This window comes from Venturia canescens, chromosome 1, assembly GCF_019457755.1.
Source record: "Venturia canescens isolate UGA chromosome 1, ASM1945775v1, whole genome shotgun sequence".
In the NCBI taxonomy this organism is placed as follows: domain Eukaryota; kingdom Metazoa; phylum Arthropoda; class Insecta; order Hymenoptera; family Ichneumonidae; genus Venturia; species Venturia canescens.
In genome coordinates, this window is record NC_057421.1 from 28,984,722 (window position 1) to 29,001,121 (window position 16,400).

Here is a 16,400-nt window from a genome sequence, read left to right on the forward strand (position 1 = left end):
TTTAACATCGATTTTGCTGTCACCGTAATCTTATTCAGATACAAACTTTATTTTCCACTCTCAAATAAATTCGATCAAAGTGTTCTGGTTGATTATTGGAATCTTATATGGATTTTATATATATATATTGGATTTTACTTGTGGATTACAAATCCATTTTTCAGTCCGCAGTCCGGAAGTACTCAAACAAGAATAAATTCTATTTTTAAATAACCGTAAATTTGTATTTTATTTGTTCATCAATCTTTATTCCAAATTTATTGACTGTCGATTTAAGAAAAAAATCGACTTGCATGTACGTATGCATTTCTGTATATTAAAAAGTAGGGATGCATTCGTGGTATTCAGAAAATATTCAGGGCATCGAAGTTCATTCTCGAGAGTTTGAATACTCGGAGAACTGCTTTCTATGAATGTGAATTTCCTATTGGAAGTGGTTTATCGACACTTTTCTCTTCCCATTGTCGAGCTTTCTCGATTACAACGACGTAAAGTAACTCCGACAGTATTGAGAACATTTGAATTCAGAAACATTCAATTTACGTAGTATTAACTAGAGCACTCAAGAAATTAATGAGCTCTTATGTGGATATTTGTAAAATATTAATATGAATTATACGTACTGATTACTGGAGTCAGCCAATTCTTTTAACTTTTTTCCCGTAAATTCAACCATTGACAATTTAGAAAGTATCATAAAAATTACTGAGAATAAAGATAGTAACTGAAATGACGAATTGGTTCGTGGGAAAAACTCTTTGCTGTTGCTTTCAATTGAAAAAAATAATTATTTCTGGGAATAATCTTTTTCATTTTATTTTTATTTTTATTTTTTTTTCATATTTCAATTCCACTACACTTCCTAAATCTGTGCACGATCAGGGTTGTTGCACTAAATTGTTTGCATGTTTTTATTCAAGTTAGGAAAAATCATACAACTGTCGCTTCCATGAAAAATATTATTTTTCTCGCAACTTGCTCTAAAGATTGGATCATTCTATTCAATCAATTCAATATATTAAAAATTGCATGGAATTATCAGGGGTGATTCTCCTCGTAATTCTCGTGGCATCAGAGTTCGTATAGTCTGTATCAAAGGACCTAAAAAAAAATCGAACTGTCTGCAACAATGGAAATAATGGCGAAATCCAATAATCCGAAAATACGTGTTCTCGTTCATTTTCCCGTGAAAAAATCGAATGAGGTCAGGTTTCGTCGAAATAAAAATGTCATGTGGAATTACTTCATTTCTATTTTGTTTTATCTGTTACATGTCCATGACCTGCGTTGTGCGAATCTTCGTAAATGATCCAAAACGAAACCCTCTTTTTCAATAGGTTCTTTTGTTTCCATTATAGAGAGCGATTGCAAGAGCAAAGTAACTTTTATTTTTTCATGTTCTGTTACGCGAACTTGCGGAATCATTTTTTAAATGGATCTTCAATGACGAATTGATTTTTTTCAATCGACTTGTTCTTTTACCTGACATTGCCGTTTTTTTTTTCTGTTGGTCTATTGAAATATCGTTTGAAAAATGTTATCACTGAGTTGAAATAAGCAAAGGCACTGTTGGTTGAATTTTTTCGTATTTTTTATATTATTTTGTTTCTGATAGTTTCATATAATTTTTTAAACCTATTAAAAATTCATTTTTATATTCTAAAAAGAAATTGACCTTGCGCATAATATCAACTGGTTTTAGCACTTGAATTATTTATTGTCGTTCCTCTCAATTTGAGAAACTTCACCGTCGCCCGACGATTAGAGACCTCCGCGTAAAAAAATTGAAGATTTCTCGTCTTCGTGAGATATTATGTCTACGACGTTGAGTACGTACACGTCGCGAGTATTATTCAATTCGACCTCTGACTGCTGAAACCTAATTTAATTAATATTTAATAGGGATTCGACTCACCAGACTGCGAAATAGTAGAAGAGTCTTCATTCGTGTAAAAGACCCACACTGACATTAACATAAAGCAGTAGAGGGTGGCATATGAGCCAAACAAAACGAGTAAAGCGAACAATGTAACATGATATTCGAAGACTGATATTCCACTTGAATTCTGCATTATTTCAACCAATCTTAATTCAATTCCATGAGCGAGCAGTACGATATTTACGCTTTATTTAACGCACGATACAAACCCTTGAAAAGCTTCCCTTAGACTTTTATTATTTAAGGACAAAACTGTCCGTGCCAGGAATCACTTGTTTTTCGGCCAGAAAAACATTTCTCAATTGTCTCGTCACAAGACTTGCTTTTTTTCATATCATGCCGATCAAATTATCGTTCAATAATAAGTAAAATTTTTTATTTCCGAATCTTTTAAGGGAGTAAAATCAATGGCCGCACGAGCTTTCTTTTTCGTCAGAGCCCTGCTCTCGTTCTACAATCCATGAGGAGTTTACTCACTTGAAAAACAAAAAAATAGCCAAAAAGACGATCGTAGACAAGGCGTCGAGTTTCAAGATGTATTATCGCCTAGTGACGCGTCTAGTCAAAGATATAATGATCCATATGAATAGGATGGATGAAAAAAGTGTGTTTGCCACCCTCAGGCATAAGTATGTATTCCAAGTTCTCTACAGCAAAGTGTATACCGGACGTGTCTACGTCAAAGACGGAGCTAAGAGAATAGCGTCTGGTTCATAGACAACTCGTGTTGCAGACTTTGACCTCCTGCTCCTCTTTGCAGCGTCCTCTCTTCCATTGTCACAGGCTCGCTCCTCGTTTCTCGTAACCGAACTAAGCAATGTCTTTTACAAATTGCTCGAGTTGTCTGAGTCTCGCCTACGGACCAAAAGGTTTATTTTTGCTTCACAACAGAGAGGGAGGGTGCGTAGCGACAAAATGAGTCTCAATTTATAGTAGTGGGATTAATTTAGATCCAATAAATAAGTTAATGAAGATTCACGTCGTAAATATTCTTCCCTACCGTTGTTTACCATCATCGTAGTGTCGTATTACGCAGTTTAATCGCAAAAACAGTTTATTACTCACACACCATAAAAAGTAGTATTTTCAGAACACCCAAGCCAGATCGATTTGCGCTGTAATAAGCTTTCAATTGTACTGGTCTGATCGTATAACCTTTATATAATAGCGATCCGCGCTGTGGATATTTAGTGAACAATAGCCCAGACAATGTTTTCGATTCAAAAGATATTTCATTAAGCAAACTATAGTAGAGCAAATTTATTAAGCGAATTATAGTCGAAAATAACCTATTCGTATTCCCAAAACACAGAATTCTGTTATCCCTTTGTTAACTTTACATAAATTTATGGCATTTTTTAAAAATGAAATTCTTTTCATCATTGAATTAGCAAGTATTATTAAGCACAGTTAACGAAATACATTATTCGCATATAAATGCGTTTTTAACTGGTCATATAATCGCTATGACAACGAAGGGATGATGCACTACTGGAGTATTTTGACACGATGGAGAAATTATGATTTTAGTATTTTTTTTTTTAACGTCTTAATTTCGATAAAAATGCTACGCATTAGAAATTACCGTAAATTGGCATAAGTAACTGTGAGTGGAAAACGATCAAACGATTACAAAGTTTGGTTGAATTTTCGTTCAGACAAACGACAACGAGTATTTATTCTTCCCGTCAGGGGTTGTTCAACAAATGCCATTCAATTTCATTTAATCAATTTCAACTATATAGACGAGGAACTGCTTAATGGATACGACCCGCAGGGACGGAATCTATTGACATTTAAAGAATGTACAACAAGGATAAAATTCTGAAGTGTAAATTCGTATGGTTTGCGATTTCCGCCTAAGGTACGAGATAACACGAGTGGGCGTACGAGATTCATTGAGAAACGTTGCCGTATCCGTGAATAGTTTATGTCTGCAATTTTTGTATATATCCGATCATCGATTTTAGTTTAATGCCACCTTCTTTATCTCATGTTTCGAATTCAATATGCTTCTTCATCAGAGGTAAAAACGGAAATTTTCTAATATGATTTATTATTCGTCGATTTTCTAAGTATGTGATTTTTTGTGTTCCAAAGACGCATTTCAAAAGTATTTTCCAAGTTTTTGGAGTTCAAACGCAAAGTTGCTCCGTCTATTTGCTCAATGTAGAGATATCTAAAGGAGGTTTAGCTGTTAGGAAGTTCAGTTTCAATTGTCACGATAAAGTTGGAACGTTAACGTGAGGTCACTTTCTTCATCAATCATACAATATCAATTTCGGTGTTCATCATCTTTACCAACGATAAATTCCACTTTTTATTCATCAACTCATTGAGGATTGAATTCAACAGGCGAAGACACGAGAATGCGATTTAGCCTGACCCCCCAACCTGGTGAGAGTGGCTTTACACAATGGTTGGATGCCATGAAAATGGTCGCTCGGTTGCAAGGTGGAATACCACCGGAATTTCGGAAAAGAGTGAGTCCCGTGATCCTCAAGTTTACTGTCATGATAAAAGACTCGTATTCCCTGCAATTCATTTTCCTTCTCGAATGAAATGTCAACTATCGATTAGAATTTGCAGGAGACTTTGTTGGTTTTAATTTTTGATGGATTTATCATTATGTAAGAGTTATAAGATCTTATAAGATTCATGTATAGATCGAGGAAATAATTGCGGGAAAGTTTTTTGTTCTTGACATCGTACTAAGAATCTCATTGCACGAAAAATAGGAAATAATCGCTCTGTTTTAAAATCGCCTTTATGTAGATTCTCAATGAAATGATTTTACACTGCATTACAGTAATTATACCATCAAATTTTTAAATCCAAACGTATAATAAAAATTTTGATTGGTGGTGAACAGTTGTGGCTGACATTGGCAGAACGCCATCTAGATCAACGTGGGGTAGATTGGAAACAAGCGGAGAAGCTCTGTTTCAACGAGTGGAGCAACCCCGACGACGAGGAGCTCGGTATACAAATTGTAAAGGTAAGGAAATAGTGTACTAGGATTAGGATATTCAGTTGATTCGTGAAAACTTTCGAAGAGAGGAATTTCACCTCTTCCTAATGACCTACCATAACGACACGTATTTCTGTCACTCTTTGCCACTGGAAATCACTCGACTTTCCTCCCTTGCGTCTTTTAAGGAGTTTCGGTACAAAAGTCAAAATATTAAGAAATTGATCAAATTTGGTGATAATGTTCTTCAACATCAAGTGCGAAGACACAAATTTTTTCAAAATTTTCTTCTACTTAGTTATCGAGTAATTACGCATTAAAGCAGATTTCTTATGCCCGGAATGTATACCTATATATATGGAAACACTATGCTTATACACGTAAACTTTAGTGATCAATTACTCGATAACTGTGTAGAAGAAAAATCTTAAAAAATTTGTATTGTCAAATTTGGCACTAAAGAATATGTTCACCAAATTTTATAAAATTCTAAACTTTTTGAAATTTTTTATGTTTTTAGCATGGTTTAGCATGGCAACATTGTATAGCCTGTACCGAAACTCCTTAAGTCAAAACTCTGAAAGTTTCTATTTTATTCTGAATAACTGTGTTTCAATACACACTCTCTGCTTCGCTTGCTTGATTGCTAAACCGCTTCTTCTTCTCATCTTGATGCTCTGTATTTTAAGTTAGCAATATTTAGTTTTATTCTACACTTTCGCTGGACCTTATTTTGGATCACCATTGTTTCTTGTATGAACCTTGTCTCCAATTTCATCCTTACAAATTTCTAACTATTTTAATTTTCTTATACTTATTTAAGTTGATATCCGTACCAGCTTGTATTACAATAGTTCATAATTTGTTACTTCAATCACTTATTATTTTAATTATCATTTGTATATTACTTTATTATCTTTTTTCTGTCATTTATCTTGCTTATGTGCCCCAACGCTCGCTAGGGTTAAATAAATAATGAATCAACAAACAAACAAACCCAAACAAATCTCGATTTCCTTTATGTTTATTAGCGTTTGAAGTATTTTCAAATTTCTCACACTACTACGATACAAAACTTATCCTTGTTTTAAAAATAACTGACGTCGAACATGAATCAGAAAAAAACGTTAAATCTTTAGTCCAAATATTGTGCAGGTTTTGCCTTGAATAATAATTATTAGAATGGTGGATTTTCAGTTCGAAACTTAACGAACGGAATTACTAAAGGACAAGACATATAATCATCTTTTTCCGATCGAGCGAGAACCGCCGATACATAAATTATTAACGAAAAATAAGTTAAATAACGTGCGTTACAATTATTCCTATTTTCGTATTCGCAGAGCTCGGATTTCTGGTCGCCCTTGCGAGTAATTTCTCGAGAATCTACAGCGCCCAACAATTTATGAACCATTGTCATGAAATTCGTGTAATAAACACGAGCCTGTAATCCCATATGCACACACGCTATATTTTCATCTCTCTCATGGATTAATAGTTTCTGTTTTATGTATGATGCATCCCAGCGTGGGCAATCTCATTAAATCCGCCAGTATTCGTTAACAGTTGAAGCGTGCAACCGTGTATAAAGCTTAATATCTAGAAAGACAATTGAAGCGAATTTATTTTAACAAGAGAGCAGAACACATTTTTATTTTATTTCTCACGATGATTTTTCAACTGAATTCCATTCCTTCATAGAAATATACGAATTTCTTCGTTATATTTATATTTTTACGCAATGTTTTCTGAACTACATTCATTCGCATATGTTGATCCGGATAAAAAACATTCACTAGGCACTGAAAGCATCAATTACCAAAGCAATTATAGATAAAGTAAACAACGTATGAGTTGAATGAGAAAAAGAGAATCGAAAATTACGTATAAAAATGCAACTGCTATATCTGAACTGGAAACACAGTTTTATACAATGTTTTGATATACGACCTTTATGGGTATCAATGGTAGAATAGTCGTGATAAAAATGTATGATGCAGGATGGCATAGTGCAAGATCCCATATGCAAAAGAATATATTACGCAAAGCATTATCCCGAGTTCTAAAACGAGAGAATTATGCCACGCAAGCTATATATCGAACGGAGGAAAGTTCACACCTATATCCATGAGCTTTTTTACTTTTTAATTTTTTATTTCCTACGATAACTTATTAGTCGTACTATATTATGATAATTTTATTTAAATAGCTATGCGCTTTCATCATTCGGTGTGGATAGAAAATAAATCTGTTGTGCTCGCAATGGTCGATTTTTTAACCGGAACTCCATTCACTTGTTGTCCTTTTAGGAACCGTTGAATGATATTTTCGTTCGCTAATTTTCGTTTCTTGAGCTAACTAGATTGTTGGAAAGATCTTTCGCAGTTCTAAGCCTATTTTCACGCGCCTGTTGATTCTGCGAATGTCCCTCTAATGAATATTTCGAACTCTTGATAACTGGGAAATCCTTACAGGATCTTCACCGTACCGGATGCAGCTTGTTCTGCGGTGCAGCCGGACGAGACAATCAAGCAGTATTGCGTCGTGTACTCCTCGGATTTGCACGTTGGAACAAATCTGTCGGTTATTGCCAAGGGTTGAACGTGTTAGCTGCTCTCGTTCTCCAGGTTACCGACCGAGCGGAATCTTCTGCGGTCAAAGTCATGATCTATTTGATCGAGGGCGTTTTACCGGAAGGATATTTTGCCGACAATCTCCGTGGCCTCTCCATAGACATGGCTGTTTTTCGTGATTTGTTAAGAATGAGATTGCCAAAATTGTCGAGACACCTGGAAGCCTTACAGAGTGACGCCAAGGATAAAGCCACAGGTGTGTGCAAGAATTTTTCATAATGCCGAATTCATTCATATTCTTTGATTCTTCGTTCCGCTTCATGTTTGGTTTGCATTGACTGAGACCGAATTTTCATCTCTAATACCACTTTGAGAGCTGCTTTTAAAACACACTACCTTCGAAAGAAGAAAACCAGGCCTGTGTCTCACTGTTTCGTACGAATTCGTGGAACATGCGCAATATTTCAGTAAAAAATAAACTTGAACTGTTTAAGCTTCATTCCATGTTCATATCCATCTGGGAATACAGAATTTTAGTCATAACGCGCTCTGAAATTAATATTTTTTCATCTGCGTATTTCATGGATATAACGCACATTTCAGGGAGCAGTTACGAACCTCCGTTAACTAATGTTTTTACGATGCAATGGTTTCTCACCCTTTTTTGCCACTGTTTGCCACAAGAAGCTGTTCTACGTGTTTGGGATTTGATTTTCCTCGAAGGTGACGAGGTTCTGCTTCGAACTGCTCTTGCCATCTGGGAAGGAATATCTGAGTACGTATATTTCAAAAGTAATAATAAATTACCTTAAATGTATAAGTGGATTTTTCGAAAAAAATTGAAGCAATATGATTATATGAATATTCGTTTTTTTTTTTATAGTCGTATTATGACGGTCACGTCTGCTGATGAGTTCTACAGTATTATGGGTGTTTTAACAAGAGAAATGCTGGAATTCACAGATGTTAATAATCTCATCAAGGTCAGCACTGTGGCTTGCATAACTTTTCGCATACTCACTGGGGTTTCTCGATTCCGATGGATAATTATGCGCACTTTTTCGAGTTTTCTCTTTCAATATGTTTATTTATAGATATTATTTTAATGAGTGGTTTGATTTTTCCCGTTAGACTATTGTAAATATGGGACCGTTGTACGGGGTTACGGATCTCCGTGAAAAGCATCGTTATAACATAACTCCGTGGGCGCGCAGATTAAGTGACGAAGAGGACACAGACACCGAAGAAGAAGAACGAATGGCCGTAGCAGCTGCGATGTTCGGAGTTTCTCAACGTTTCAAAAAAGGTCTGAAAATCTTTGATTGAACCGTTTCCTATTTTTGAGCTCTTCAAATCCATGGTACATATACAGACCGTGAGTAGACCAATGGTCTCATAAACTCATGGTGACTTTTAGACTCATAGCAATTTCATCAAATTCGACCGGGGCAAAACGGGATATTTTAAAAATTGCGAAAATTATTATTATTTTTTATTCTTAAAACGAAAATGAAGGAATTTTGAAAAGGATGATAATTGGAAAGTGGGGGGAAATTTTGAAGCTATTTTCATTCCCACTGCTTTTTAAAAGGAGCAGTCAAAGTGCATTGGCTTAAAATTCTGGCGAAAAACAATTAGCGTTTTAAGAGGTATATCTCACCGGGTCCGAAGAAAAATTAATTTTTTTCTTCGAAAATTGCAAAAAAATACATTAGGTTTTCCGTTCTTTGAGAGTGAGTATTAGGTAAAGCTTTCCAAACTTTCAAAAAGCAAGATATTTCCTTAGGTACCCCGTTTTGTCCCGATCTCGCCTGCATAATTTTTTCATATTATCTTCTTTCCGGTTTCGGACTTTATGAATGAAAATGAAAAAAAAAGAGTTTCGACTAATGTAAACCGAAAGCTTACTGTTTGAATCTTAAATTTATATATTTTCCATCGATCTAGGTTTTATTTATTTATTTTTTTTCATTAATGTTCTATTTGTTGTTCCACATTGACCATCGTGTACTACATAATTGTTTGAAAACCATCAATAAAAGTATAGAGATTTCAGAAAATGTATGGGCGTTAACATGCTGTTCTTACTCGAAAAATATCACACAGGCTCATGTAAACAAATCACAATTTTTTATAGATCGATCAAACGCGTCGTCGAGTGCCTTGCAGACGATAGGCCCTACAAGTGACAGAGAGAGGCTAGCATTAGACATAAGTACTCTCAAACATCAATACGCCAAATTGCGAGAACGGCAGCGTCAAGCTCACATAATTCTGTCAGGTAAGATCGGAGAAAGCGCATCACGCTTGGAACTTGGAGATGAAACGCTTATATTCACGTCTCGATTCGGTTATTACTTCTATGTAGCTAATGATTAAATTACTCTCCTTCCATAAGAGGACGATCGCAAATGAATGTCGAGGATTAATAGTATTTATTTTTACGGACTCCACTGCAGCTGCATGCGCAAGGCAATCTATGGTACCGAGCTCGACTTCCCAAGCGATGAACCATCTCCTCGTTGGTAAGAGTGCTTTGGTGAGCGCAAAAACTCGTCAACTCGGTCCGCCGCCTGGTGCTATACCACCGAAACCGAGGGTAACAGCAACTATCCACGGAATGAGGGCGCAAAGTGTTCGCAAAGACAAACAGGGTGTGACATTGCATTGGAAAGATACGAAGAAGTCGAAGAATGAACTGGAAGGTAAAGATTGATCATCGGACTCATTGGTGGACAGGTGGAGGATCACGAACTAGAAGATTTTCTAACGAAACTAGTAGGAGCTTGAACTGTTTTTATAGTCACAAAGTTCATTTGCTGATAATGCTAAATTTTGCCAGGTTTCTGTTATTACCCTGAGTCGATACACTGGATTTTGATTCTCTTAATCGACCAATAAAATCGGGCACTCCACGCTGTCGATCATATTCTATTTTACCTTCTTCCGTCCAGTTATCCACTGGATTATCTCACTGTCCCGCCACCTGTTCGAAGCCAATAGGCACGAGTATTGACCCAAGTGCGGCATTTGGGGTCAACATCCGCTCCCATCTATCCCGACCCAGATATCAGGTCGAGCCACAGTGCAACCTGTTCCACTCCATCTACTAGTCTCGTAATAAAATTCATTCCGTAACGCAACCTCCACTATCTTCGCACTATTGATTTGCTAACGCAAAAAGAATCATAAAATATTTCCAAACTCTCAACTCGAACCAGAATTTCATTGTTTCTTTCGATGGATATCTGAACGTACCGCATAAAGCTGAAAATGCTCAGGTAGTGAATAAAATCCGGAACAGTGTGTCGGTGTGTTTATGGATTAGCTCATCTCAGTCATGCCCATGTAAGAATTGCCAAGCCTGACAACAGGCCCAAGTCTTGGCCAATATATGTTTGCCGAGAATAATTCGCCTACATTTGGGCCATGGCTGGATCAGTATTGGCTGCCATTATCATTATTTTTTTCGTCGTCGCCATTATTCAACCAACACTAGGCCGATGCGCTACTGCCAATTATGGGCCAAACATCAAGAGCATATAATGATGGGCCATCATTATATGCCAATTATTCACCAGAATTATTTATTTTGAACAATTGCCATTATTAAACCGATGAATGGCCAACACGGGGTTGCCAATCATCGGTACAGAAAAGTTTAACGATTTTGGCCTATCATAGATTGCCTTCTCTTATTATTATTATTACTATTATTATTTTCAGAAATGATAAATCCATTTACCAATGGCAATTTTTTAAAATGAAATTTCCCGAACCGCGGTGCTATAAAACCGATCCATAGAAATTACTGTGGTGACGAACACATTGGTCATCGGATGCCCCCCCCCCCCCCCCCCTTGCTTCTCTTTACCACTTTCGAGCTATCCTGTCCCGCGCGACTCTGTGGTGGGGAAAGCGATACCTTTGACGATTTTATGTTAATATAGCAGTGACCAGTATATATCGAATCAAAAACATCTCATTTGAGCACCGTGTCAGTGTATATGATAAAATGTCTAAAAAATATTATTGGCTCAAAAAACATCGGGAATTGCAAAAAAAAACATTGTTATCGGAAGAAAAACTCGATAATATCCCGTCTACTAGTTTTGAAATGAACTACGAAGAAAGTGTCGTTAAAAGTTGTGTAGATGTAGATGAAAATAAAGAAATAACTTCTCCTCTAAATAGTGAAAATGGTTATGAAGAAATCTGTGAAAATAATAACCAAGTTGACGGTGAGAAAAGTTCTGATACTATTGTAGGACTAGAAAATAAACTAAAACATTGGTGTTTGAATAACTTAGAAACTCTGTGCTTAAATGTTGTGACTGATTTGTTGTTAGTACTTCGAAGCGAAGGGTATACAAATCTGCCATAAACTGCACAGACTTTATTAGGCCCCAAACACAGCCGTACTTTACAACAAATGCGCAGTTGTAAAAACACCGTTGGTGAATTTATCTATTTAGGCATCGAGAATGGCCTTAAAAGAGTCATATCACAAGAATACACTAACGACGAGATCACTGTATTCATTCACATGCATGGCATGTCACTTTTTAGAAATTCTCCAATACAAATGTGGCCAACGTTTATTAAAGTATTTCATAGAAACTTCTCAGTGAAACCTTTTGCTGTTTCGATATTTTGTGGTGATTCTAAGCCATATAGTATTCATGAATACTTGGAGAATTTTGTAGAAGAAGCAAACAAGCTCATTAGAAATGGCGTGACAATAAATGATCGACAATATGCGTTCAAGATTTTTGCAGTAATCGCAGACAGTCCTGCCAGAGCATTTTTAAAATGTTGCAAAAACCCTAGTGGATTTTATGATTGTGAAAGGTGCATCACAAAAGAAATGACTCAGCAAACAAATATCAACCGAAAAAAGGGAAACAAAAAAATGAATAAAAGAGTGTATCCAGTAATGGATTGCGAGCTTCGAACGAAAAAATCTTTCGCCGACAAATAACAACCCCAGCACCATCGTGGTGGCGAAGAAATAGAATCACCACTGCTCTTGCTGACGGATTTCGATCTCGTCAGGTCTGTGGCGTTTTGTTCAAATGCATCTGATGGATGAAGGTGCAATGAAATCTTTGATCGAAAAGTGGATAACAAAGGATAAAGCTACACGTCTGAAAAGTACTGACGTGAAAAAACTCAATGATCGCTTGGTTTTATTGACACCGGATATACCTTGCGAGTTTCAGCGGAAAAAATTCACTCTCGACTACATCGTGCAGTGGAAAGTCACACAGTATCGATTCATTATTGTGGACCGAGAGTCTTGAAGAATATTTTGTCCAGTAGCATGTATAATCATTTTATGCTGCTGTTTGTGGCGTGTCGTATACTCGATAGTGACGAATTATGTTAGTGTGACCGCTCGAGATTATGCTAGAACATTACTGAGAAAATTTTTTGATTTGCCTTCCATCATTTTATGGGAAAGATTCTCAAGTACTGAACATGCATAACCTTATTCACGTCGCTGATGATGTAGAACAATTTGGTCTTCCTTTGAGTGATATCGCTGCGTACTGGGGAGAAAGTTTTATTGGCAAATTTAAGAAACTTATCAAATCGAAAAGAAAACCATTGACGCAAATCGTAAATCGCTTAGAGGAACTCGAATCGAGTGACAGACTATTGATGAAAAAAAATGCGATATATACGTGTATCAAATAGCTAAGAAAAGGCAAAATATTTTCACCGATCAAAGAGAAAAACGTGTGTGTGTGTGTGAACAGCGTGAAAATAAAAGAAGCTACATTCAAGAATAATCATCCCGATAACATCGCACAATTGGATGATGGAACAATTGTTAAAATCAATAAAATATTTATGAAATGTGACGAAGAGGAAAAAAACATATCCAATAATGATTGTAATGTAACATTGCATAATTTGTATTTCGAAGTTTGTGCAGCGGAAAAGTCGGACGATGTATTTTGTTATCCGACTAAGTCATCAGATTTGGGCATTGTCGCTATGAATGGTTTTTCAAACAATCAAAAATATATTTCTGCAATTCAAATTAAGCAGAAATGTGTGTATCTTCACGATGAAAACCAATACTTCGTAATTCCGTTACAACACGTGTGAATGATTGGACAATGTGAAATCGACAACGACGTAGTTAACATTGCTGACACGCCTCTTACCACCATATAAAAAAATGTAAACAAAACATTGAACAACGAATATACTGAGACGTGGCGGAGAGAGGGGAGTGTCGAGCGAGAGGACCACACGCTAGAGCGAGGCAGTTGAACGTGGATCTTTGACGAAATAGCGAACTAAGGAAAAATCGAACGACTTTCTGAAAAGTGTACAATTATTATCATATTTATTTCCGTGACGTGTGGTGTTAAGACTGTGCGATAATTAAATTTTTTTTATTGCATTTTTCCCTTGTGTCAGCTTATTAGTTTAACAAAAAAATTGTTGAAAAAGTCAACGAACAATGTCCGATTCCCCGTCTCAATCAACGACCAATAAAAAATATCAGTACGCGGTTGTATGGTTTCAATCGGAAAAAGTGACCGAACTCGTGCCGTTATCATGGGTATACAATGAAGTGGGGCAAGATTTTTGCTATTATCCTCCGAAGAAAGATTACAAATACATGGATGAATGGTTGACTTCGTGCGCTGACCCTGGGACACACTGGAAATCCTTTATGACGGAAGTATTATCGCGAACGAGTAAGTAAATTTTAACAATATTTTCTCAACGTCTTTTTCGCCGGAGGAAAAAAAAATCTGTTGAATTCGCTATCAATACGAATTTCAACATGATTCAAAATATATAGAAAGTCGTACATGTGTGCACTATCCGGACTAAAGAGTTTATTTGGATTTATTGACAAATTCTGTTGTATCAAATCATTTTCAGTAACTTAACGTTGAATTTTTTTTCTTTTATATACGAATTGAATTCGTTCATTTTCTCAAATCATTGTTTGATTAAAAAACACGTTTATGAATTTTGGGTAATATACTATGAATAATTATCGTTCCCAGCACGTCAAATGTTCTTACTTTGTTTTTAATTTGTATTTAATCACAAGTACGAAAATTTGATTCAGTTTAATTTTCGGATGGACCGAACCAATACATCCCTGAAAAAAAAATGTACGAAATGAAATACATATTATTTAATAATTCATTTCATTTTCGTCAGAAACTTTGGAGAAGGGCAAACGATACTTGGAACGATCCTACGATACAAGGAACATTGAGACTACCGATGGCGAAGATACAAATTTGTCAAAAGAACCTGTTATCCTGTCAGGGAAAACAGTTAAAAAATCTCTCCAAGATGTACCGACCATGTTTTCTTCAGTACAAAAAAAAATAACAATGATGATACATTTGCTGCGAAAAAAATCACAACGGAGAGTCACGCTATACTTGGTAAGTTTAATATTGTTTATTACATAATTAAAAATTATTCGATATTAATTACAAATAATATATAATATTTTATACGTATTATAGAGGAATATTTAAACAACAAATTTCATCAACTGGAGATTTCGATTAATTCAAACCTGGGTAGCATAAAGCGAAGTCTCCTATACGATATCGAAATGAAAACGACTGCAGTGAAGAATACCATTATCGCAAACGCAACGAGCGACAGAGCTCCTAATTTCATAAATTGTTCAGAGGCTAGGGCTGGAGTTGGTTCTACCTTGCCGATAAAAAATCTCGATGATTTTCTGAAATTTGACGCAGCTCTAAAAAACGATGAGAAGAGAAAAGCCTTGGTAATTTGAGAGTATAATTCTAATTGCGTGCGGAATTGAATTTTCTTTTTCTTAATTGTATGCATTGTATTTACAGATGACTCTTTATCGGGTTCTCGTATCCGGAATATCCCAGGCAAAAGATTGCATTTCCAAAATTATCGTCGCGACAATAACAAAATCTGTCGAGCTGCATTACTCAGGAACTGGGTGCATTATTAAAAATGTCGGGAAAAAAAACTTCAGTGCAACGGCGACCTATGGCTGTCTCAAAGGTTTCGAAACTTTCTATCTAAAAAATTGTTTATCAAGTCTATTGTTTGATTTCATAATTCGTATTTCTTTATTTCTGTTGCAGATACACTCTTGGCGAAATTTGGAGATTGTGGCAACGAAGTAAAAAATTTGGAGGGAAGAGTAGGCAGATGGCTGTCGGGAGCCTGCGATCCTCGATCGTGGTTGAGCCGCTCGCAAAAATTAAAATAGTTTGCATTCAATATTTGTTTTGTTTCGTATAACATGGTGCTAATATTTCTTTTTTTCATTATGCCATATGGTTTTCTTTTTGGTATTTTTGATTTTTCAATGTTCCAATTCATTCCAAAATTCCTTTCATTCGAATTTTATTTAATTTCGTTATGTTCAAAGTTTATCATATTTCATTTCATTACGATCAAAGTTTGTCGTATTTCATTCATCTTTGATTTCAAATAATTTTCAATAATAAAATAACTTCAACAAAATGTGACTGTTTCATTTAAATTATTTGTTCAATTAAATGTTTTATATGCAGTCGTCATATGCAAAATTGAAAGAAATTCTATAACTTGAATTCATTTATAGAGTAAATAATACCGTATGGTTTTATAGTAAAATTATTGAACTATGCATATAATTTGACAACTGCATATAACGGTAACCCTTTCAATACTATTTTTTATTATTGGGCCAGTATTACTCCCATTGATGAGCCAATATTCTCTCTATTAATGGGCCAATATTGCCTCCATCAATGGGCGAATATTGTTTCCATTAAAGGGCCATGACTAGAAATCAATGTTGGGGCCAAGCTATCATCCGTCTCTGATCCATAGCTGGGCCAGTCATGGTCGCTGTTACCAAACCATGACCGGAATAATGTTCGCCGATGCC

The 16,400-nt window shown here is 35.8% G+C and overlaps 1 protein-coding gene and 1 long non-coding RNA gene across 9 annotated transcripts in view; both read left to right on the forward strand.

The window, feature by feature from the left end:
• The window catches only part of LOC122409626 (uncharacterized), a 42,361-nt gene that overhangs the window by 19,161 nt on the left and 6,800 nt on the right, over positions 1-16,400 (forward strand). For all 8 annotated transcript variants that reach the window (XM_043417388.1, XM_043417467.1, XM_043417545.1 and 5 more), the window contains 8 exons: positions 4,295-4,422; positions 4,812-4,937; positions 7,385-7,739; positions 8,087-8,258; positions 8,367-8,466; positions 8,615-8,789; positions 9,621-9,764; positions 9,943-10,188. In XM_043417388.1, coding sequence (XP_043273323.1) covers positions 4,295-4,422; positions 4,812-4,937; positions 7,385-7,739; positions 8,087-8,258; positions 8,367-8,466; positions 8,615-8,789; positions 9,621-9,764; positions 9,943-10,188 — 1,446 coding nt within the window. The remainder of the gene's footprint in view (positions 1-4,294; positions 4,423-4,811; positions 4,938-7,384; positions 7,740-8,086; positions 8,259-8,366; positions 8,467-8,614; positions 8,790-9,620; positions 9,765-9,942; positions 10,189-16,400) is intronic.
• On the forward strand, positions 11,731-15,981 carry LOC122410111 (uncharacterized). The gene is made up of 5 exons (XR_006260854.1): positions 11,731-14,202; positions 14,681-14,913; positions 14,998-15,269; positions 15,346-15,523; positions 15,607-15,981. It is a non-coding gene; the product is annotated as an uncharacterized lncRNA (long non-coding RNA).